Genomic DNA, 26,273 nt, shown 5'->3' on the forward strand with positions numbered 1-26,273 from the left:
TATACAAGAAAGGTATTTATTTACTACAGGAAAATCAGTTTGAGAAAACTACTCCAGAAAAATATTGCTCAAACACCTAAAACAAGTAAATAAAGTTTAAAGCACAAAAGATTCTGATCAAAAATGCTCTACTTTTCCTCTCAACAAAAAGCATGACCTTTGACTCCTTTAAGTTGAGAGAAAATCTGGAAGAATTCACATAAAATGGTGATTTCTAGTGTTCTCTCATATTTCCACCTGATATAAAATGCAAGCAACCGTCCTATTAACAGTGAGATAACGGTGAAGACAAACAACAGTCTTGAAAGAGTGTGAACAGACGCCAGCAATGGCTTTTTTTAGCATCCAAGTGCGCCCTCATGTGGTCGCCCAATGGAGTGTTAAAACTCAAACTGTAACAGTGCGAGCTTCTTTCACAGCTTAAACAAAATATGGATGTGAAATATGGGATTTGATAACAAGTGGGTTTAGATTTTTAGGGGGGAAAAGGTGATGTTTAGAATTTAAAAAAGGTTAATTGAATTCAGGACGAGTACAATTCTAACGGCGTCAACACAAATCTTGATATTACATTTCTTAAAGGGATAGGTTCACCCAAAAATGGAAATTGTCATATTTACTTGTGTATGTATGTACGGACATGCACATTAATTCACATTTTGTGAAAACACTCAAAAAACCCTGTAATTATCACGTGAAATCGCAGAAGGGTTTCCTTGAAACCTTAACTGTTTGAGAAGACAATTAAAATTCAAATGGTTTTTAATGTTTAACACTTGTAAGAACTTGAAATATCACAAAATCTGAAACAATATTAGTGAAACTCAATTCACTGCACATCTAATATAAGATCTTCACATTATAACTGGGAAATTATGGGTAATTCGCAAGCTTAGCTGCTTTTTTTAAGCAGTGGATCAGTAAATAAGTAAATTATAAAAGGTAAATCAAAAGAAAAGTGATTAAAAATCACAGTTATAACTGTTAGCAGTCAGTACTGTAAATGAATGGCTGTGCTTACGACATACTAACATAAACTACTGCCTATTTTTGTTTGAATTTTGTCTTTTAGTATTAAAACAAAACCTAAACCAAAACCTAGATGTTGTAAAGAACACTTGTTACAAGTATAAAAGACGATCAACACGCTCTATTCCAGTAGTGCTGCTCACTTTCATACTGTGTTTTTTTAAATGTAGTGTAGTGGAGTGTCATGAAGAATGAATGTACTCAGTTTTTACTGCGTCTTTTTGCTTTTGTGGGTGTGGACTGGATCACTCTGGTTTTTCTCCGCAACACTCTCCTGTCAATCACCGGAGGCTCTTCCTCATCTTCAGAATTGTGTTTGGCAGCTTCATCTTCCTCTGTGCTCCCCTTCTCCTCTTCAGTGCTTGTGAGATTTTCATCCTCCTCTTCTTCTTCATCATCAAACTCCTCATCGAGCACCTGTACGACCACAGCTTTGCTCAGTCTACCGGATGTGCGCTTGGGTGTTGGCGGGACTGGTTTGCCCCTGCCTCCTCTGAGAACTCGAACCCCAGGAGAAGAATCGTGAGTTTCGTCTGAGCTTTTCCCTTCATCGTCATCTTCAGTGGTGACGGTGTCCTCCTCTTCTTTCTGTTCATCTTTTTCATCAGTCTCAGGCGGTTTCTCTTCCTCTGGCCCCTCTTTTTCAGAATCCTCCATGGCAGGCTGGCTTTCCTCTGTCTCAAGTGGCTCATCAGAGGCCGTCTCATCTTCTAGGTTCATAGTTGGCCCCTTGGTCTCTATAATAACCTCTTCTTCACCTGTAGCATTAGGAAAAGTGTCCGTCTGAAGCTCCTCCTCTGGAGCTTCTTGCTCAGGAACGGCTGGTTCCTCTGAAGCCTCACTGTCCTGCACAGAGGAAACACACTCAATCAGGTCAGTCTGAAGGACTGGAGCCTCAGGAACAGCTGGTGGATGAGTGTCCTCAGTTTCCTCAACTGCAGAAGTTACATCCTCATCCTTTTCCTGCTCAACTTCCCCATCCTGTTCCTGCTCAACTTCCCCATCCTGTTCCTGCTCAACTTCCCCTTCCTGTTTCCGCTCAACTTCCCCTTCCTCCTCAACAGGAAGAGCAACTTCTGCCTCTGCTTCCTGTTTCTCCTCAGCAACAAGTTCTTGGTCGATCTGCTCCACCCCTTCAGATGGTTCCTCAGACTCCTTAGGTGTGTCGATGATGTCATCCTTCATAAGACAAATGGGATAATAGTGAATATATTTAGTTCTAATCTAATATGAAGGAGTAACATTGATGTTCTTAATCATCATCAAAAAAAAAGAAAGGAAGAAGAAGAGTAGGATTTTAACTTTGCATTGCCCACATGACAATATTAAAGCCAGTTTTTTAAAGAGTTTATCAGCACTGCCAGTAACTGAGATCTGTTGTTATTATTTATAATATACACCAATGTTCAAAAGTTCGAGGTCAATAAGATGTGTTTTGAAAGAAATTAATACTTTTATTCAGCAAGGACGCATTAAATTGATTAAAAGTAAAGACTTTAACAATGTTATAAAATATTTCTATTTCAAATAAATAATGTTCTTTTTCACTCTTTTTGAACTCAAAGAATCCTGAAAAAAATGCATCACCATTTCCACAAAAATATTGAGCACCACAACTGTTTTCTTTTAACATTGACAATAATAAGTAATGTATCTTGAGCAGCAAATAAGCATTTTAGAATGATTTCTGAAGAATCATGTGACACTGAAGACTGGAGTAATGATGTTGAAAATTCATTCATTCATTTTAAAATGTTAAAATAGAAAAGAGTTCAAAATAAGAGACATCTTACCAAGTTCAAACTTTGCAAGAGTAGCGTATACAGATTGCTCAAACCATGCAACATTTCAACCTTGACCTCATTCCTGAACTAAATGGCTTACCTGTGCTTCTTTCTCTACCTCCATCTCCTCAGCAGCGCCATTTTGGATGACAGCTTCTGGCTCTAGTGGGCATACTTGGTCGGCCTGTGCATCCTCTGATGTGTCTGCTGACCTCTCAACATTCACTTCCTGGCTGTCACTTATTTCTCCATTGACTTCTGCCACCTTTAAAGAGAGACATAGAAATTGTATACCTGAGGTTTGGGTGTGCACATATTTGCATGTGTAAAAGTTTGCATCTCTGGTACACAATTGTTTCATGAACCACAAACATAATTTACATTGACAACCGTTGTTTGTCAACTTGTTCGTCCTTACATATTATACTAAACTAATGATGAAGTAATGTACCAGATAAGACATCCAACAAAGGTTGCCGCTGTGTTTAGCCCCCTGTCCCTCACCAGAATTTCTGTGTCTGTCGCAGGAGCCTCGGTGGTCACGGCCTCCTCCATCTGGACAGATGTTTCTTCTTCATGTTCTCCATTTTCTCCATCCCTGTGTTGTTTAGTCTCAGGTACAACAGCATCAGGTTCTGTCTCTGCTTCTGGTTCAACCAATCTAAAGACAAATTACAGATTTTAAATGAAACAAAAAGACAATAAAAATAATCCAATCCTACTAGATTTTTTACATTATATTTTGTGGTACAGAAATATTAAGCTGCACAACAGTTTTCAACATTAATTGTGCAGCAAATCAGCATATTATAATGATTTCTGAAGGATCATGTAACACTGAAGACTGTGTAATGATGCTAGAAATTCAGCTTAGAAATAAATTACACTGCAAAATGTATTAAAATAAACTTTTTTTTATTAAATAAATGCAGCCTTGGTGAGCATATAAGAGACTACTTTCAAAAACATCTCACAGACCCCAACATTTTGAATGGTAGTATAACCCTAAAAATAATGTTAAAGGGGTGGTATAATGCCCTTTTCACAAGATGCAAAATAAGTCTTTGATGTCCCCAGAGTGTGTATGTGAAGTTTTAGCTCAAAATACCCCACAGATATTTTTATATAGCATGTTAAAGTTGTCAATTTTTGAGGGTGAGCAAAAACACACCGTTTTGTCTCTGTACCTTTAAATGCAAATGAGCTGCTGCTCCTGGCACAGAGGGTGGAGCTTCAAGAGCTTGCACTCACACAGACATGCACTGAAAATTTCAAAAACTTTTATCCTTTTATGTTCAAACTGGATTCAGACAATGATGGAGACTCAAAAAGAGGTGACAACATGTAGAATGCAACAGGACGTTTCTGAATGGTTAGTTGATGAATTTATGTAGCTTATAGTTATCTTCTAGTCATTGATTAGCATATTCTGTCTTGATAATCTATAAATCGTGTTCCGGGGGCGGGGTTTATGTAAATTCTAGGGTTGGTGATGTCACTAACCCGGGAGGAATATTGTGTAGTCCCTACCAGCCATTTGTTGTAGTCCTTAAAAAGCGATTTCTTTAAAAGCAAATATCTCCCTTTGCTTTGAACTTTGAACATTGTAACTTTGCAGATGTTGTTTATGCTCAAACAGCAACATTACACACTAACTAAAGTTAAAAAAGTGAAATCATAATCAACCACCCCTTTAATTTATACTAATACATTACCTTTTTTAAATAATACAGCAATATTTAGTATATTATGAACAAACATGAATTTATAATCCAGTATTTATAAATTAACATTGCCCTATCTTAATAAATGCTGTAAAAATTGTTCATCATTAGCTCATGATACCTAATGTATTAATTAACGTTAACAAATTGAACCTTACTGTAAAGTGTTTATGTGGTTTTCAGGGTGGTTTGGGCCACTCCTTCCTTCATTGCATGTCTATGGGATTTTTTTCCACAGTAAAAATGCTTTTCTTGTACTATATTTTATCCTGTCAGTATTTAATATCAACAGTTTACTATCATACCCATGGCAGAGGGTCATTAAGAGCCCATCTGATGCAATGTGATATGCATTTGATCTCAGTGGCACACATGAGTAAATCCCCATTACTGCAATCTTGAGGGGTTTTAGAGACCTGCTCATTTTTTCAGGTTGGTTCTCCACATCACTCTCTTCTGGTTCTTCCCTCTGCCTTTTCTTTTGTTTGCATTCGATGCTCCGCGTACGTGTGGAAATGGGCAAGTCGTTAATTTCTACAGCAAGAAGAAAGAAAAAAATGGTTTTAAAACCCACTAGAATTTAGCAGGAAAGGGTGTTTTTAGAACAAAACTTCAAACCTTCTGCTACTGTAAGATGTTTGTTGACAACCACCACATCTTCCTGTAAAACCAAAATTAAAACAAGTCACTCTTTTCAGTCAAGGGTTAACCGATTCTTTAAATATCTACACGTAAATATTTTATTTCACATGCAGAGAAAAAAAATAGCACAACAAAGTAGGAATGTGATAAACTACATATTTGTTGTATGAACAACTCGTTTAAAAATATCCAGCAGAAACCACCAGTTAGAATGTTTTTCTTAGCAATATATTGATGCTAAACACAAACATTCAAACGTGTAACTGACAAATACTTAAGTTAGGATAAATAGTCTTTTAAAGTAAAAAATCATAATCCTCAAAACACGTAATAAAGACCTAAATATTATTAATAAAAGGACCATTGCTATGAGTTGGTGATTTGAAGTCATACAGCCATTGTCTTGTATTAAGGCTTTGAATGCTTTAAATGGGATACATTAGAGATATAAATTCTCTGAGCTACTTTAGCCTTTTTACTAAAATATTAAAGCTAAAAAAACATCTAGATATAAAGATAGGATCTTCAAATTTACTGTGATGTCCAGGCAGCTCTCCTCAGTCATCTTCACCTCATTAACTGCAACCTCTCCATTTTTGCCTTCCTCTGCTGCCCATGAGCTATTGTTACCTGTATGGAGACAGACACAAACAATAAACCTAATATCTAACCTATAAATCAACTGTTGTCGTTGTGAAATTTAACTGATAGTGTGATGTTACTTGCAATGAGATATACACTGGTAAAGGCCGGTATTTTTAGAAAAAAATACAGCTAAAAATGCTAGCATTTTAGCAGGAATCTCAAAATTAATATTAGAGGGTCAGTGATGTATGCGACCCAGGCAGAGCCATTGCAAAAGCTTACACTGTAGTATCAAAGAGCCAAGTTTGTTTGCCACTTTCACTTTCTGGTAGGGACCTCCAACTCCTTCCACCTCCCACAGCAGATCCACATCGACTGGGTACTTGCTCAGGTACTGTCTGCATACTGGAGAACATCATACTCATCAAAATTATTTTTATACACTTAGTAAACATATTATAGAATTTTTACTTTATAATTATAATAATATAAAGTAAAAGTAAATAATGAAATATAGACATTTAAAATACAATACAGTATAGGGTCAGTAAGATTTTTTTTAAAGAAGTCTCTTCTGCTCACCAAGACTGCATTAATTTGATCAGAAATACAGTAAAACAGTATTATTATGAAATTATATAGCTGCAAGCAGCCATTAACGGGGCCACCTTCAAAGAAGACAACAAACCATGCCAACATGTCTGGGAGTGTCAGACCAACTGCAACAATGAGCAATTAAAGACATTTTAAGATGATCAAAAGATAAAAAGTTAGGATAAATACTTAATACTTAAGTTAGGATAAATAGTCTTTTAAAGTAAAAAATCATAATCCTCAAAACACATAATAAAGACCTAAATATTATTAATAAAGGGACCATTGCTATGAGTTGGTGATTTGAAGTCATACAGCCATTGTCTTGTATTAAGGCGTTGAATGCTTTAAATGGGATACATTAGAGATATAAATTCTCTGAGGTACTTTAGCCTTTTTACTAAAATATTAAAGCTAAACATCTAGATATAAAGATAGGACCTTCAAATTTACTGTGATGTCCAGGCAGCATATATACAAACCATTAGGCCTAAATCATATTATTAGTGACTGTATATATATATACAGTCACTAATAATATGATTTAGGCCTAATGGTTTGTCACTTTTGACCAATAGGTGAAAAAAGTAGGTTTTAAAAGAAAATAAAGATGGCGGACAGGAAGTTTGGCTGACTATGGCAAAATTGGTATCTATGTTTTTGGCATAACCCAAGAAATCTATTAAGACCTATTAATTCATTACAATACGCAAATTTATTTTTGGAAATTTTGTTATAACTTCTTTACCACAAGGTGGTGCTGCCCTTAAACTTTTTGAGTACCTTCAAGGCATGGTGCCGATGACTCATAACGAGTTTCGTAACGATGCACTAATGTGTTCATTAAGTATAGCATTTTATATCACAATACTGTATTGAAGTCAATGGCAATTTCATGTTTTGTTCTATTATATCGCCAAAAAGAGGCAAAATCCCACTAGTTTTTTTATATGTCCTCAGAGTGACCCCATACATGTGTGTGTCAAATATGGTGAAAATATCTCATTTCATTTTGGAGTTATAGACATTTATATGTAAAAAAAATAATAATAATTATCCACACCTGACGTTGTTTGCATTTTCTTGCCACTTACTATTACTATTTTGACATTTGGGCATTAGTGCATGGCCAACGACCTATGTTTCCGAACTTCCAACGGTAGTTTCGTCTCGGTCGGTGTAACGGTTTCGAACATATTGGCCAATGTTTTTTTAAGCGCTAAATCACAACACTACACAAAACGTAAGGCAAAACCTAGCATCTTTGGTATCGTTGGACTCGGCAAGGATTCAGGAATCTCCCCTGAAAATAAATCAACCACACCTAGAGTTATAAGCATTTGAAAATTAAATTTTACCACTAGGTGGCGCTGGTTCGTAACTTCTCAGGTTCCTTCAGGGCATCGTACTGATGATCCATACCGAGTTTCATAACGATGCGTTCGTGCGTTCATAAAATACAGCATTTTGGTACAAAATTCAAAATGGCCGACGCCTAAAATGGTTGATCTAGAAAAATTGGATATCAGTCGACTCGGCATGATGCCCTGAATCTAACGTGACCACTTTTATGTTTTTTGGACAAACTGTTCAGAAGTTATCAGCAAAGATACATATCTCCGGACCAGTAGGTGACGCTGCGCCTAAACGCAGCATGCTTGTGATGACATGTACCAAGTTTGGTCTGAATACAATAAAGCGTTGCGGAGATACAGCCTTACGTCTGTTTTCACAAGCGCTACGTAAAATTTGTTTGCACGGTATTCGAGAACGGTTTGACGAATTATATGAATTCCATAACTTTTTGTCGGCATGGTCTGAAGATAATCTGGTTCGATTTCCATGAAAAATTCAAAATGGCGGGAAGATTTTCATGACAGAAAATGATGTTATATGGTGCATTCGAATCGGCCTGAGCTAAGGAATCAGAGGAAAAACTAATAAAAATGTTTCTAGCCCATACGGTACAAAAGTTATTAGCATAAACATGAGTGAATCTTTGGAAAGTTGGTGGCGCTAGAGGAATTGAGTTAGATTTGTTATGGTGACATTTCAGACTATCCTCTATCAGTACGCCAAAGTTCATAACTTTCCCGCAACCGGTTCTATGAGCTGCATAGACTTCCAGAGTGGAAGAAGAAACGGAATAATAATAATAATAAGAAGAAGAAGAAGAACGGCAACGATTTCAATAGGTGCCTACGCACTTTCAGTGCTTGGCGCCTAATTACAATTTCAAATAACGTTTTTCTATTTTAATACATTTTAAAAATGTCATTTATTCCTGTGATGGCAAAGCTGAATTTTCAGTATCATTACTCAAGTCTTCAGTGTCACATGATCCTTCAGAAATCATTCTAATATGCTGATTTGCTGCTCAAGAAACATTTATTATTATTACCAATGTTGAAAACAGCTGTGCTGTTTAATATTCTTTTGTGGAAAATAAATTTTTCCAAGACTCTTTTAATAGAAAGTTTAAAAAACAGCATTTATTTGAAATATAAATCTTTTCATAAGATAATTTTTTTTTTTACTGTCACTTATGTTGATGTTATTTTAAAAGATTTAAAATTTCTTCATCTTACTGACCCCAAACGGTTTTAAACTCCCTTTTCAAAATGTGATAATCAGACAAAATGTCAATATACAGGGTTCGTACACCTTTTCCAAGGTCAAATTCAAGCACATTTCAAGCACTTTCAAGGTCCATTTTAAAGCTTAAAAGAGATAATGCTATAAACAGCCAAAATTGTGTTTTGTAATAGCAGAAGGATCAGATATTTAAGCAAATCACAAGTTTTATTTTTCAAAATGTATCACGTGACCAATAAAAACGGGGCATCCAAACAAGCGTGGAAACCTTTGCTCTGGCCAGCGTAATCGCAAATCGCTCTGTATCTGAAGGGCTAAATTTTATTCCTCCATTTAATAAACAAACTATTGAGTCAGATAGGTATTTGTTGTGAAAGAAACAGTTACAATTTCAAGCATTTTTAAGCATTTTATCCAAAATTTAAGCACTTTTCAAACCTTGAAAACACAACATCAAAATTCAAGCATTTTCAAGGATTCCAAGCACCCGTACGAACCCTGAATATAGCTTTGAGCAAGTATCAAAACAGGTTCTCAATACAATAACATTGTGGAGTCATTTGATTACTAAAGTTCAACACTGTGACCCTCATTCAAATGTTTTTTCCTTCCTTGTAGAGAGGCATACAAAAAAGTGAAGCAGATGTCTTACCCTTTTGCATTGCCAATGTTAAAGGGTATTTTAAGCCTAGTTCTTCATCTTTAAAAGAGTCCACAAAGTCCTCCAACATCTGCAAGCCATGACCGTTACCCCGGTGATCCTTCCGCACAAATATAGAGTCCATGACCGGAAGTAGGTAACACTGGCTCACAAAGGTATTACACAAGCTACCTGTGGATGAGAATGAACACGGATGGAAGAAACATCTGGAGCAAAACCACTGCATGTTTCACTGGTTTCCATCTACAATACCAGTAAAAAATTGTTTAGATCTTTATCTTGAACAGTGACACTTATATTTACTACCAGTAAAACTTGTATTGGATAATAATAATAATATCCAATATAATTACCCACATAGAGTTATAGCCATTCCACTACATAAGAAAAAGAATCATGCTTTGGTAAGTCACAATTATGACAAAAAAAAGTACAAAATTGTGAGATAATGTCATAATTATGATATAAAAATACCGAATTATGACAAATTATGAAAGTCATAATTATTACACAAGTTGAAATTTAGATCCCAAGTCATAGTTATGACATAAAAAGCCTAAATTATGGCAATCATAATTGTGACACTAACAATTATGATATGAAGTCAAAATTATGACATACCAAGTCATAATTATTAGATGAAAATTAAAAGGTGCCATAATTGCCTTATCTCATTATTTACTACTGACTCATTATGACTATGCATGTATATATTTTTTTTTATGTGGGCAGAAATGGGATTTTAAATGACTGCTTCTAGGTCTATCAAATCTTTCTCGGGATAATAATAAAAATAATGTTAATTTTTTTAGCAGTCTTTTAACCTTCCTTTACAAGCCCAAATCTTTAGTCCTAGGCCACATAACAGAATCTTATGAGCTTGGCAACACCTGGTTTTATATCTCACTCATCCTTTAATGAAGTACACTGTAGATTGTTTATGATGAAAACTTACACAGGAGGGAAGAATGAGCAATGCGTCTACCGCACTGCCACACTCTCCTGGGAGAAGGACCGACCTTTAGATTTGACAGAGTAGAAGCCCACCGCCTCTCCATTCATCCAGAGGATTTTGGCAAAGGCATCTTCTCCATGGCACAGGAACGGCACCTCGTTTGAACCCATTTCCGCCGTCCGGTAAATGATGCGGTTCAGCACATATAAGACTATCCTCTCGCCCACAGACCTTACCTGCCCAAACACAATTATGCACAAAAGAGAATTAATGGTGTTTGAGGAACATTAAGTTTGCATGTGGCTTTTCGGGCCTTAAAGTCATGATGTAACAGAAGTAGTGGCATCTTTTCTTCTATATTGTGAAGTACGCATCTGTGTGAAACTCTGTGTAAGAAAGAAGTTAAACTGGACTAAATATTGGAGAAGTCTGGCATTCGACACCAGAGTGAAGCCTGTCGTTTTACAGAAAGATTATGACATTTTGATTAAAATTTACAAGTAAAAAAAAAAAAAAAAAAAAAGGAAAATGAAACATTTGCATGGATGACTTGTTCACAATAAGATCGATAACATGCATTTAGAAAAAATATGATTTTTAATTTCATGCCGACTTTAAGCAACAGGTGTACAACGTAAGGCAACAGTCAAGTAATAAAGATGACATTCCTGCAGAAGATCCAGTCTGTCTCACAGGATATTACAACACATGGAATGTGTTACGCTACACAGCACAGTGGAATGAACGAATACAAGCCCAAAGAAGATGAGTGCTTTGTGTATTTTTGAGTGAGTGAGAGAAAGAGTGCCTATGTGTACATTTAGAAAACTATTTCAGGATCTTGTTGTGAGGAATTATGAAAGCAAGCCCATGTATGCAAAGTATAGAGTCTGAAACAAAGGCTCACTGTTCAGCAACAAACTACTGCCTGTTTGCAATTATTTGTTTGGCCAAACCACTACATTTCACTCCTCAAACACTCCCTATTGTTTCCTCTTCTCTCACTATAATTAAACATTCACACACATACCAAAACACATTTTATATATATAAAAACACAAGATCATCGTAGGGGTGCTTGAGAACATTTGCAAGTCCTTAACAAGGCCTCGAAGAAAATGCCAGATTCCTGTTTTAGTGAACTTATTTTAGTTGGCAAATACGCAACCTTCTAAATAGACACTGTTCAAAGTACAAAAATGTGTCTGAATAATTTCATCAAAAACCCAAACCATTCCAAAAAATTAAAGATTACCTTCGCAAGGCCTTCTCTTGTAGGATTTGACGTTCTGAGAATATCTTCCACTGTGTACCACTGATCAGCCAAGAACAATGCCACAGCTAAGATAAAAAAACAAGAAAAGGGAGAAGAAGAGGAATAAAGAAAAATAAGAGTCTAAGAAACTGACCATCCAAGATGTTATCATAGGTAAGGGGCAAGAAAATGGGTTACCTGTGAACTGGTCCTCAGGAGCAAACAGAGCCAGGACTTTGTGTTTGAGGTTGGTTCCATAAAGAGGAACAAACCCGACATTGGCAGGACTGATTCGGATCTAAAAGAGCCAGAAGCACAGGATTCTTAAAGGAATTTCCACATTTAAAAAAAAAAAAAAAGTGATTTTAAAAAAGCACTTATATTAATTAGGGTTGTACGATTAATTGTATTTTAGTCGTGATAACGACTGCTTCTCTCGATTAATTAAAAATAACCATTGCAATATTGCTGGTTATTTGTCGTGAAAACGTTTTGACAATTTGACATTTCCGTTCTCTTGAATTGGTAACCAGCCTCCACTATCTTTACTGCTTGCGGTTGCCAGATGTCAAGAGCATACAGTCGTGCTCAAAAGTTTACATACACCTTGCAGAATCTGCAAAATGTTCATTATTTTAACAAAATAAGGGATCATACAAAATGCAAGTTATTTTTTATTCAGAAAAAAGTTTTTTTTTTTTTTCACTTTTGAACAGGATGATGTCATCCAGATTTTTCTTATTTTGTTTAAAAAACATTGTTTTTCATTTAGTACTGCCCTTCGGAAGCAACAGAATGTTTCCCGGAAGACAAACCAAGTACAATTTACCTTGTTCTTCAAATTCCAAAAGTTCTCACCCCCCGGCTCAATGCATTGTTTCTCCTTCTGGAGCATCAGTGAATGTTTTAACCTTTTGTAATAGTTGTGTATGAGTCCTTCAGTTGTCCTCAGTGTGAAAAGATGGGTCTCAAAATCACAGAGTCACTACTGGAAAGGGTTCAAATATGCAAAAGATGCTGGAAAACGGAAGATTTTTCAGGACCTGAAGGATTTTTCTAAAGAACATTGGGCAGTTTAACTGCTCAGAACAAACAAGGGACTCAAGAACAACCATCACAAAATAACAGCCGTGGATCATCCAGGTAATGACAAACAGTATTAAGAATGAAGGGTGTGTAAACATTTGAACAGGGTCATGTTTATAAATTCAGCAATATTTTTGTCTTGTGGACTATATGTAAACATATTTTAAGTAAAATATCTTATTCAGGACAGTACTAAATAAAAAAATAACATGCATTTTGTGTTATCCCTCTTATTTTACTATATTTCATGCAATAATTAACATTTTTCAGATTCTGCAAGGTGTATGTAAACTGTTGAGCACGACGGTAAATCACCTAAACGGAGCTTTTCTCTTAAAAGGATACGTTTTCTGTCCAGTGATTTACTTAATCTTCTTAACCTGGCAACCATGGCCACATGCTCTCTCTGGGCTGTAAAAAAATGCTAAGCGACAAACATGTTGAAGTTTAACGATGTCCATTGTGAAATTCTGCTTGAATGTCATACAGGTGCAGCTAGTCTGTCTGTTACCCCTTTTGATAACTAGCCTATAATAAATGTGTGTGCGTGTTAACTTTCTCTGGAATATCTGAATATTAATCGGGATTATTAATCAGGATTATATTTTTAGGCAAAATAATCGTGATTATCAGTTTAATCACTATCGTGCAGCCCTGACATTAAAGGGTTAGTTCACCCAAAATGTTTAATTCTGTCATCATTTACTCACCCTCATGTCATTCCAAAACCCTTCGTTCATCATCTTGTTCTCATGCGTCAAGCAGATTCGGTTGAGCTTCCGTTTATGATCGCTGATCAATGTTCATATGTGAATAAAAGCCTAAATTCAATCTGTTCATCATATTAAGCGATCGAGTCTCTTCTGAAAATGTGGACTAAACCTCTCAATTCATATGGATTAGTTTTACGGTCTCTTTATGAACTTCTTGAAGCGTCAAAGTGTCAGTTGCATAGCCCGTCTATTGAGGGATAAGAAAGCTCTCAGAAGATGAACGAAAGTGAGTAGTTAATGAAAGAATTTTCATTTTTGGGTGAACTAACCTTTTAACTTTTCAGTACAAAACTTGTGTATTATTTGAGCTGTAGAGTTCCTCTCATTATGGTTGTTTTAGGTGTTATATTGCCGTGGCAAAAATAAACTTGTAAAATTGGATATAACTTTATGCAAAAAAGGGCTATATTAGTGTTATCTGAGCTCTGGTCTGTGTGTGTGTGTGTGTGTGTGTGTGTGTGTGTGTGTGTGTTTTACCTTTCTGGTGCTGGGCAGGGTAAGGTATTGTGTGTTATCTGGGTTGCTGTAAATCAGTTTGTTCATGTAGCTCTGGGCTGAACTTTCCAAGTCCTCATGTCTCCCAGACACCAACACATCTACAGGGAACTCCATCCCTGCAGGGGTCAGAGGTCACAAAAATGACACACAAAAAAAGCAAAAATACAAATTCCTCAATAACACAATAATGTCAATTGTTTTTTACTGATCACGGTTTAAACCCCTATAGACTTTTTTTTTTTAATAGGTCCTTCAAGTCCTCCTTTGGGTCCATCAGCTGCATGGTATCATAAGGTTGTACAGAAAGATTTTTGCTATATAGCCATATAGGAGCTGCCATTAGTTATGAATAGAAAAAGGTTTGTTGTGAGAATGTAGGATTGATCCAAATGAGAGCCAGAAAGGTTGATGGGGATGATCCCTATTCTGTCAGAAATTCTGCAATCAACACTGAGCTTTGTTACGTGTAGTTAAGCATGACAATGGACTTAATTTAAATCTCATATAAAAAAAATGTATCTCATATAATCAGATTGTGTACAGAATAATTAATTGGTCATAAGGGATGTTTACATGCTTGTAAGTGTGATGTGCATCTCTACTAATTGGATACTGAAATCAAGGTTTTGCTTCATTAAAACTCAACACTTCCACTCAAACAGCTTTCACACTAACTCATAATTCCCTGCACATACTATTTCGACCATATACAAACCTAAAAAAAGAAATACACAAACACATTTTATCCAAACAAAGCGGAGACAAAACACAAATTCATAAACAGTGTCTCTGTTCCAACAGTGCAGACACTATCCTGAACATCACAATTGGCTGCTGTCCATCCTCAGCTGGCCTCAATGAATCCCCTCTCAACAACTATCTGTGTCACACTGACAATCAGACCGAACAGTAGTGCGCACACACACACACAAATTCCCAATCACATTTACACACACCCAGGCAAGCTTCGATGCTTTAAAAAAAAAAAAAAAAAATCATAAAAGGCCAGGGATGAGTGTAGGTGTCCATCAGAGCACTATGAACCATGATCGACCACTTTTTTTACTTGCCATAGAATTTATGATACAATTTTCTTCTCTTGTTACAATGTTCGAGATTCTAGAGCTGTGACTTTCAAGGACACGGTGCACACACACAAGAAATCAATATTACATTTATCCTTACAGGCACATCCCACACAGTCACACGCATCAGCCTTGAACCACAAAAACCCAACCAGGCACCAAAACACACCCATCATATCTGGCATTCATCCAGTGGAATGCATGATCTCTTTACATGTGCCAGAGGGGGGCGCACCACAGGACCTGAGGCTCGGAGCGGCCTGCACACGATCAGGGAAACCAACTTATGTTTCATGCAAATAAATCAAAGATCATAGCGAGACAGAATGCACAAAAAGAGTTCAAGTTGGCATGAATTAAAAAATAAAAGTCTAAAATGAGAAATTTTAAAGAGAAATTTCAGAGGATTTCGATATAAGAGAAGAGGAGCTTGAGTTTGTTGCACAGCCCTATTTGTTTAAACCGTGGGAGGCGTCTAAGCTTACGACACTCCTACGTCATACATCGCGGGTTACTCTTGTGGCGACTTGAGCAGTATGCGTACGGTCATCTGCCGGAAGCTAGTTATTATAGCTAATAAAGTTTTAAATATGGAACTCTCAACTTCTCATATGCATGGATCCAATGTTAAAGGGATACTCCACTTTTTTTGGAAATAGGCTCATTTTACAACTCCCCCAGAGTTAAACAGTTGAGTTTTACCGTTTTCGAATCCATTCAGCCGATCTCCGGGTCTGGCGGTACCACTTTTAGCATAGCTTAGCATAGATCATTGAATCGGACAGGACCATTAGCATCTCTCTCAAAAAAATGACTTGAAAAGAGTTTCGATATTTTTCCTATTTAAAACTTGACTCTTCTGTAGTTGCATCATGTACTAAGACCGACGGAAAATGAAAAGTTGTGATTTTCTAGGCTGATATGGCTAGGAACTATACTCTCATTCCTGCGTAATAATGAAGAAACTTTGCTGCCGTACCATGAGTCCAGCAGGAGTAATGATATGACGCAGCACCTGAAAATAGGTCTAATAGGTTAGACAAACTTAGTCCCAGTCACATTGGAAGTTACCGAGCTGGGGACTATTTTCAGGCGCTGCGTCATATCATTACGCCTGCTGGACTCATGGTACGGCAGCAAAGTTTCTTGATTATTACGCAGGAATGAGAGTATAGTTCCTAGCCATATCAGCCTAGAAAATCGCAACTTTTCATTTTCTGTCGGTCTTAGTACACGATGTAACTACAGAAGAGTCAAGTTTTAAATAGGAAAAATATTGAAACTCTTTGATCATTTTTTTGAGAGAGATGCTAATGGTCCTGTCCGATTCAATGATCTATGCAAAGCTATGCTAAAAGTGGTACCGCCAGACCCGGAGTTCGGTTGAATGGATTCGAAAACGGTAAAACTCAACTGTTTAACTCTGGGGGAGTTGTAAAATTAGCCTATTTCCAAAAAAAGTGGAGTATCCCTTTAAGACTGTGAATTTATGGCATGCTGCTTTTGATATTGTGTCAACTTTTTCAACATCTGTCAACATCTATGTAATCCATTTATTTTTATTTTTATATATATATATTTTTATTATTATTATTGTTTTTTGGGTCTACATTATATGTTTGTATTTGATTTTTATTTTCTTGAAGTCTACCAGGGGTAGGGTGGGGTGGGGTGGGTTCTAGACTTGTATAGTTGCTTTTTGCTTTGTATTTTTGTTTTTCTTGACTTTGAAAAAGAAAAATCAAAAAGTTGTTAACAAAAAAAATAAAGTTTTAAATATGAATTTGTTTTTTTCACAAACACATTCAGAAGGTCTTTATAATAAAGGTCTTTATTAACCCCCTGGAGATGTATGGATTACTTTTATGATGGATGAGTGCATTTTTGTTGGCCTTCAAAATCTCACCCCCCATTCAATCCCATTATAAAGCATGGAAGAGCCAGGATATATTTAAATATATCTCAGATTGTGTTTGTCTGAAAGAAGATATATACACCTAGGATGGCTTGAGGGTGAGTAAATCATGGAATAATTTTAATTTTTGGGTGAACTATCCCATTAATGTAATATACTTGAATTTGCATTATCCAACTAATATCATATAAAAAGACAATTTTTTTAATGCTCTTACTTTTGATTTACTGTTAAATGCAGGTTTAGCATCGGTCAAAATTAAGTTCATTAATGTGTGCAAAAGCTAAAACCAATCAATAGCATGTTGTGCAGCGCCGCATGTTGCGTAACAGCTGTCTACAGGAAAGGCCGGAAATAAACGGTTGGGGCCCCCAGCACATTCTGCTCTCAGTGTAGAATGTATAGAATGTGCTCAGTTACTGAGCAAACGCTCTGATATGCAGACAGAGAAAACTTTGTCAGCTAGAACTTAAGGTACGCACACATAATGTACACATACAGGACTTTTAACTGAAGTATTTCTAAGCATAATAAGCTAAATGATTCAGGATGCACTATTGGATGTTTGGAGTTGGTAAGATTAAAAAAAAAAATAATAATTAGTGCTCTTTTCTTTTTTTTTTAAAGAAGGATTTAAAGGAAAATTGTTTGTTTAACAACATAGAAATCTTTTGTAACATTATAAATGTCTTTAGAATCACTTTTGATCAAGTTAATGCATCCTTGCTGAATAAAAGTATTCTTAAAAATAAAAAAATAAAAAAACTCCCCAAAGTGTGAAAAAAATTTACAAGCAGAAAAAATGATAGCGCATAGAACTCTAAAACCAGTGAAAATGTCTCTTCCTTAAAACACACACTATGTTTGCAACTAAGCACATAGCATTCCAAACTACCAGGGGTCTCGCTTTGGCCAAAATCAATGCAACCCCCACTCTTGAGTGAAGCCAGCAATCCGAAACTCCTTACAATCCTGTGTCTACAGCCATGGTTCACGACAAGGGCTTTTTGAATCTATTCTTGCCTCTGTTGTAGTATCACGTACACGCAAGGAGAGCAGGTAAAGCCAATTAACTTAATCAATCCAAAGCTAAAATCAGCAGGAGGGGTTATTAGTGCATTACAGCCACTGCACGTGGAAGGGAAGTCATGCTGATCTAAAACTCAGATAAAAAAACGTTTTTTAAAATCTTAGAGTTGCTGATATAGTCTCTTTTATATATTAAAAATAGTAGAGGCCTAGTCATGACCTGAACATGGAATGGCTGGTCGTAACACACAAGCAGACAATAAAGACTGTGTGAATGGGTGCGTGATCGCCACAGCTATCCTTAGGCTACATAACATGTGAGCCAATTCACTCATTCTCTCATACTCACAGTGTCAGAAAGAATTAGTTGTCAAGCACAAAAAGAAAATTCTGAAGGCAGTGCCTCATGGTTAATCAACACTTATGCTGACAATTGAGGTCAAAGGCTATTAAGACGACGCAAAACATGTTTTACTAGTTCCTAAATGCTATGCCACTGTACATATTTTGAAAAAATGGAATTAAAAAATGACAGTGAAAGTTGAAAACTCAAACTAGAGTGAAAGGAGATATAACAGATGGTGGAAAGATCCTGTTGTCATAAAAACAAGGAGGGTGTGTGTGAGAAATGTGATGTTTCTGAGGGAAGGGAGAGTTGTTTGAACTCTAGTGCTGGATTGAACAGGTTTGGTCAAAAAGGACATGACTAGAAAGCAAAACTACACAATAACTTGGAGATGAAAGTTTGTTTCAATTGTTTGAATCAGAGTTCAAAGCCTAAACAAAACTGATTTTAACAGATTTTATAGAGACAATAAAAAAATGTGTTGATCACACATATGCGCACTTTTAGTGATTGGTTAACAAATCAAACTACATTAAATTATATTTAGGCATCATTTTTTTTACCCTGGTGGACTGGTAAGCAAAACTAAATAATTCATGAATCTTTGAACAGAACTGCTCTCTCTCTCTCTCTCTCGATCTCTTTACTCATTCAAAAAGAACACAATGTTCTCTTTCCATAGAAGAAGTATATGATATGACACGACCACCTCACAAGCTCCAGTTATTGTAAAGAATCGGTTCTTTCGAACAGTTCGTTTCACAGAATCTGTTCAAAAACTGATTCACGTTTTATGATGGGCGTTTATTGTAATTGTGTGCAAGGTTTTTTGCAGCCATGATTCAGTCATACAATTAAGTTGTAAATAAATGTATTCCATTACGGTTCAGCCTACTTTAACATCTACTATTCGTAGTCAAGTCATTTAATTTTCACTAGTTCATTAACTCACTCATCATCGGTTCTCATGTTTGTCCCAAAGAGACGGATCTGTTCAGATCGGTTTTGTAACCGGTTCAAACTGAATCATGAAATTTGAAGTTACGATTCGTTCACGAATTGGACATCGCTAGCTCCCAAATTTAGCTCCATAGCCTTTATTCAAAATAACCGATAATGGTTTAAAAAAAATACAATTATAAACGAAGCATCTTTGTTTTATAATGTGCAGGATACGATTCAGACTCAGGGGGGTGTGTCAGAAAATGTGTCTAATCATGTTGCTCTACCACCAACAAAAAAACAGCGTCATGACTACATTAAAAACTACATTAAAATAAAAAACTAAAAGATTGTTTTATCACTAGGTGTTACATTGAAACTCAAACATAATTTAAAAGTCTAAATGATAGTAAGAGAATTATAAAGTTCACATACCCGCAATTAATATAATGACACCATTTATTGTAAATGCACGCAGATTCAGAACTCATAAAGTAGGCTAAACACGAGTTTCGTAAAGCGCGTGAGTGCGCAAGCCCATCTTTTACCCAATATTTGTGCGCCTCACCTGAAGTCGCATGCACATTTTGTTCTTTGATTGTAACAAAATGTCCACGAATATAATGCAACATTTCAACACAAAGTCTCAAATACGACCACACTTGAGTGATTATGAAAGATACAACCGTAAAGATATATTATTGCTAATTATATTTAATATGAGACGTCTAAATAAACTGCATCCCCAATACTGGGCCGTGCCAGTTCAGTTCGTTTTCACAATAGGCTACTCGAGAAACTATCTGCCATGCACGCGACTGGAGGAAAACTGTCGACTCACCTTAGCCCTGCTGACGATGTGGTTTTTAAGCGTTTTAAATGTTCCTTTTTGGCGAGTTTTTTAATCCAATAGCCGATATACGCACGGAACCTCCGACTGATGTTAATAGCGTCAGCTCGGAGACGCGGTTAGCCCTGCGCGCGCACCATAGAGCTAGCTTTCTACGGGGTGTGCGAGGTCTCAAACATCTCCACAAAAAAGTAAAGGATTTGAGGAATTTACTATATTTCTCTTGTGTTTAAGTGTCTTGAGAGGCAAAATATACTCCCATCTATCAAAATTCCACGAAAAAGATTGTTGTGCATTAGGTAAGGAAAGGTCAGCTTTCACAGGTTACCGTATGTAGAATGTGACGTATAAGTGCAAGAGGATAAGTTTGTGGAGGTGTAGCCTAAGTGGAGGTGTAAAAATAGACCATAGTCTTGCATTGGCTATCAGGTTAAAGCTGGTGTCATGTAAATCTGGTGAATTTGTACAAAAATAGCTGAGCTATAGTAATGGCAGATTGAGAAATTGATTATCTGAGGGAATGCACAGTATGCTTCATAACAAATTGCTTAAGAGCAACAGAGATTCTGTGCTAAAGTGCCAGACAGTTAAATAAAGTACGAAATTGCTGAAAATAAATAGGCTAAATAAAAAGATCAAACAGGCTGTAAAAAGTTTTTTGAATATAATAAGGGTTATGTCCAATTTTTCATTATAGTTTTAGGTTTAATGTCCTATGTAATTTATGTATTAAGATTTACGTAAGCTTTAATGGATTAAAAAGATACAAATGAAAACTAAATTGAAAACATGCTTAACATTTTTTTAACCGAAAATTACTAAAACTATAACTGAAATAAAATAAAGTTGATAAACATGACAATCATATAACAAAATTACTAAAACCTAAACTAAAATTAAAATGAAACCTGAAAACATAAAAATGAACTATAGTACATACTAAAATAGCACATCAGTTGTAAACTTGCAGATATTTTAGAGGAATGTGCTGAATTGTGTCCTGTATAGATTCACATATAATGTCAGTGTTAATTAGATGTGTTATTCATCCCTTATAATAAGCAGATTACATTCATCAGTTTTAAGGTACTTTATTGGTATGATAAATATTCATACATTCATATTGTTTGAAGCTGAGCTGCATGATGATATAACAATTCACAAAAATGTTGATGGTATAGGGCTGAGGACTACATTACACGCATTATCACGCTTTCTTTTTCAATTGTGTTAACTTTAGTATTGCTTGAACTTATTTATTAGTATTTTTTGCTAAGATGTTTTAAAAGAAAGAGTACTGCAAACTGCTCAGTCGAGAGCTAATGATCATCCTATGTTAATAATGGATCACAAAAACAAAACCAGCAGAACTTGTGGAGTGGAGAAATGATAGAATCAAAATTCTTTATTTTGCCAACACATTTCCACACACGGGAAAAAATAGCAAATGGAGAAAACCCATTTAAATGCAATCCAAGACAAGATTGCAATAAACTAATCCGAGCGTTAGAACAAATCAGAGGATCAATCATATGACACACCAAGACAGGCCACCAAACAAACCAAAAGCCAAGTCACCTTTATTTATATAGCGCTTTATACAGATTGTTTCAAATTATGCATTTCGGCTGTTGTTCAGCTAAGGTCAGGTCAATGTTGATTGAGTTTCGTTGTAAAGATCATCAATTATTAAATTAGTTCATTTCATAAAGCAGTTCTGCAAAAAGTGATGTCATCGTCCAGCTCAGTTCAGTTCTCATTCAACAGCATCAATACAGTCAGATCAATAATATTGTTGAATACTGTCCCCAACTAAGCCAGAGGCGAAAGTGGCAAGGAACCCAAACTCCATCAGGTGACAGAAACTTAGAAACTTTGGGAGAAACCTGGCTCAGAACAAAAGAACTGGCCAACGAACAAACACGGTGTCATTATGATTCACGCTGCAAGTCAGAATTCAGATTGAGGTCTGTAGCATTCAAATATTCATCCCAATCAGATTCATCACGCCGGTATGGAGCCGAAGCTGGCCATAGGGTCTGACCAATAGAGCAAAAGCCTCTTTTTTATGATAAATTATTAACCCCTATTTTATACAAAAAGTAAATATTAAAATATATAAAAACTAATAAGATAAATATACCTTCATTACCACGGCACAAACACATACATACACATTTTATATACATTATTTTAATTTTCAGTGTCATAACAATTCTTAGACCCAACTTTTCATGTTTAGGAAATAAACTTTTAAAATAAAAAGTCTAAAATCTAAAATCCCTCTCATCTTTTTAGAATTTGGTCAATATTAGAATTACATTCTAATCACATTTATGTTTCAATTCTGGATTTGTTATATCACCTCTTGTAATTGCACTCCTATGTTCAGTAATATGATATTTTAGGTGACAAAAGGTTTCCATATCATTTTCACAAGGGCATTCCCCATTAAGTGCACCTTGTTGGTTTTGTAAAGTTGCACTAAGCCCCATAGAACATCTTAACAGTGGCGTGCCAACGCATGCTCTATTGCTTTGTACACAGCAGGGGGCGGCAGAGAATAACTTATCCAGCCAGGCAGTCAGTATTACAGCGAACTCCAGGACGAGAACCCATTGTTTATACTTTACTCTGCACATTCAGACGTTTTTCTCCAAGCTTTTCTTCTAAACATTCCATAAGAACAGGATCCACTTTTGGATCTACTTTATTAGCAAACCAGTGGCCGTAGTTTAGGAGCCACCTGAGCTCAGCAGCACCATAAATACACACTTCTCGCACATGGTCTCCAGTGCACGGTGGGTAAAGATTCTCTTCTAAATATGACCACTTCACTAGGCGAGTTTTACTTATCAGTTCTGAGATTTCAGGATCAGATCTTGGCACCTCACCTGGTACTCCAGGCACACGAACCAGAGTCGCCCAGAAATGTTCGTCAGGCGAGTATGTGTCCTCAGACCAAGCCAAGAAATCCCTGGCTAGGAAACTCCAGTGAACAAAAACCACAAATTCCCTTGAGAGAGTAAAGTATGCACTGCCCACAAACATTTCAATGTTGTAAGGTGGTGGAGATTTCTCCTCAGAAGTGGTGACTGGTGTTTCATAGTACTCAGAATTGTCATTTTTCAGGATATGATGAACACTCCAGCGCCATTCCTTTCCTTCAGGCCGCTTGCTCTCCACCATGTTCCTGCCTTTCAACTCCTTTAGATCCGACACCAGCTCAGCGTTTGTCCGCAGTGGAAAGTCCTGACCACACAGGTTGATGACATACTTCCACTTTACCTCAGAATCTAGCAGGTCAGACAGGCAATTCAGATCCGCTTTGAGTCGTGAGATGCCTGCATACTGCACCCTCTCCAGTTTAGAGGCAATGAAGACGTTGGGGATGCAGCGGGCCAGACCTTTCATTGCTGAAATAAAGTCAGCTGAGGACTTCAGATCATAATGTATGCAATATACACTCCTGAACAAAATCTTAAGACCGGGGGAAGCATTCCAAGTTTTACGCATTTCGCGCTGGTGGATCATAACCGGGTTGTAAGTGCTGCTTCAAAATGCCAAAAGAAGAAACAGGAGCAAGACACAAAAAAATATAGAGTAGGCAATTTATTGAAAACTGCATTTAAACTCAAACAGGCTGTTCATCAGCTGATCAAAAGTTTAAGACCATAGCCCAAAAATAAACCCACAACAGAACTAAAAGTGTCAAAAAAAGACTCAGTAGTGAGTAGCCCCCCCGTTCTTGTTGATCACTTCAAACACTTGCTTCGGCATGCTTGATGCGACTTTTTCCTGGAGGCTGCTGGGAACGTTGCTCCATGTGGTGAAGATGGCTTCACGAAGGGCATCCACGGTCTGGAACTGACGTCCGTTTTTGTAAACTTCCCTTGCCATCCATCCCCAAATGTTCTCAATGGGATTTAGATCAGGGGAACACGCAGGATGGTCCAAAAGAGCGACGTTATTCTCCTGGAAGAAGTTCTTCGTCAGGCGGGCGTTGTGAATTGCAGCGTTGTCCTGTTAAAAGACCCAGTCATTACCGCACAGACGGGGGCCCTCAGTCAAGAGGGATGCCCGCTGCAACAGATCCACATAGCCAGCCGCCATTTGACGCCCCTGCACAACCTGAAGCTCCATTTTCCCATTGAAGGAAAAAGCACCCCAGATCATGATGGAGCCTCCTCCACTGTGCCGCGTAGAAAACATCTCCGGTGGGATCTCCTTGTCATGCCAGTAACGTTGGAAGCCATCAGGACCGTCCAGGTTAATTTTTTTCTCGTCAGAGAATAAAACTTTCTTCCACCTTCCATTGTCCCATGTTTGGTGCTCCCTTGCAAATTCCAAACGGGCAAGTTTGTGGCGTGGGAGGAGACATGGCCTTTGAAGACGTTTTTTGTTCTTGAAGCCCTTCTCTCGCAGATGCCGTCTTATGGTTATTGGGCTGCAGTCAGCATCAGTAAGGGCCTTAATTTGGGTCGAGGATCGACCTGTGTCTTCACGGACAACCCGTCGGATCCTGCGGCTCAGTGCAGGTGAAATTTTTTTGGGTCTACCACTTGACTTTTTTGTCCCATAACTTTTAGGATCTTTTAAGAAATGTAAAATGATTGTCTTACTGCGTCCAACCTCAGCAGCGATGGCACGTTGCGAGAGGCCTTGCTTGTGCAGCTCAACAATCCAAAAAGAGAGAAAGCCTTTTTGCCTTTGCCATCAGGAGATCATGACAGTGTGACTGCCTGAAGAACAATGACATGAAAGCCATATTTTTGTGCAGATTTTACCTTTTTATGGCTATGGTCTTAAACTTTTGATCAGCTGATGAACAGCCTGTTTGAGTTTAAATGCCGTTTTCAATAAATTGCCTACTCTCTATTTTTTGTCTCTTGCTCCTGTTTCTTTTTTTGGCATTCTGAAGCAGTACTTACAACCCGGTTATGATCCACCAGCGTGAAATGCGAATACTTGCAATGTTTCCCCCGGTCTTAAGATTTTGTTCAGGAGTGTATGTTATGCGGCATATAAATAGCCCTGAGTATCCGCTCCACAAGAGCTGCATCCTGGTGAACAACCAAAGAGTAAGCAAGAGGAAATTCACGCTCAAATTCAGTCCCTTGAATCGCATCATAGCCGTGCGTCGCAATCTGATCACAACTAGAGGTGGCATCAGCGATAGTCTGGTCAGTTGCTGATACGTAGATTTTTTGCTTGCGGATGGCTAAAGTTTTGCCCACTTCCACTGGTTCCATTTCATATATTGCTGTGCAATTAATGCCATATTGTACCATAAGCCGTGGCCTCTCAAACACACTTCCCTGTCCTTTATTTACTCTTAAAATTATGATCATAGAACAGCATATAATGAATGCCAGTGTGAAACAGACAATTTTCAGTTTGAGGTGAAGACACAATCCTTTCATTCTGTAGGGAGAAAAAAGACACATTACAAATTATGCACACTGTACGCAATTAAAACATGGAAAAATATTTCAACTATATCACACTAGAATGAGCGTTTGATGTTGCTTTTATAAAACAGATCAATGAACTAGAAAGTTAAATAGCTTACATTTTACAGACATGTATTGACAGTACAAAAAAAAAAATTTGTTTCACAGAAAACTAAATTTTCCAGTCTTTAATGTTTTGAAGTGTTTTGAGATGTTGACGCCACACCAACTGTAGAGAAAAGCATGACGTTATACAGTGAAACCAGACAGATTAATTTATTTAACCATAAATAAAAATAAAAGAAAGGAGAAAGGTTATAAAAGTAAAATCGGTAACACTTTATAATTAACATGAACTAACAATGAGCAATACATTTGTTACAGTATTTATTCATCTTTGTTAATGTTAGTTAATAAAAATCCAGTCGTTCATGTTAGTTCACAGTACATTAACTAATGTTAAGAAATACAA

The 26,273-nt window shown here is 36.9% G+C and overlaps 2 protein-coding genes across 3 annotated transcripts; both read right to left on the reverse strand.

The window, feature by feature from the left end:
- Positions 1-20,703, reverse strand: fam169ab (family with sequence similarity 169 member Ab). Of its 2 annotated transcripts, none has more exons than XM_084136589.1 (13): positions 20,340-20,703; positions 14,161-14,297; positions 12,023-12,122; positions 11,825-11,910; positions 10,634-10,805; positions 9,606-9,785; positions 6,047-6,169; positions 5,751-5,809; positions 5,156-5,198; positions 4,954-5,071; positions 3,318-3,474; positions 2,914-3,078; positions 1-2,208 (listed from the first exon to the last, which is right to left on the reverse strand). In XM_084136589.1, exons 2-13 carry the CDS (start codon positions 14,293-14,295, stop codon positions 1,231-1,233), a joined length of 2,316 nt encoding a protein of 771 aa, XP_083992715.1. In that variant the 5' UTR covers positions 14,296-14,297; positions 20,340-20,703; the 3' UTR covers positions 1-1,230. The 2 variants fall into 2 exon arrangements, with proteins under 2 accessions (XP_083992715.1, XP_083992714.1); XM_084136588.1 differs by having other exon boundaries at positions 5,715-5,809.
- Positions 20,704-22,509: 1,806 nt separating this feature from the next.
- Positions 22,510-25,657, reverse strand: LOC311098000 (beta-1,3-galactosyl-O-glycosyl-glycoprotein beta-1,6-N-acetylglucosaminyltransferase 4-like). The gene is made up of 2 exons (XM_084137999.1): positions 25,365-25,657; positions 22,510-23,817 (listed from the first exon to the last, which is right to left on the reverse strand). Exons 1-2 carry the CDS (start codon positions 25,637-25,639, stop codon positions 22,971-22,973), a joined length of 1,122 nt encoding a protein of 373 aa, XP_083994125.1. The 5' UTR covers positions 25,640-25,657; the 3' UTR covers positions 22,510-22,970.
- Positions 25,658-26,273: the final 616 nt, after the last annotated feature.

The sequence above is a fragment of the Abramis brama genome (assembly GCF_963993115.1).
Source record: "Abramis brama genome assembly, chromosome: 15".
Taxonomy (NCBI): Eukaryota; Metazoa; Chordata; class Actinopteri; order Cypriniformes; family Leuciscidae; genus Abramis; species Abramis brama.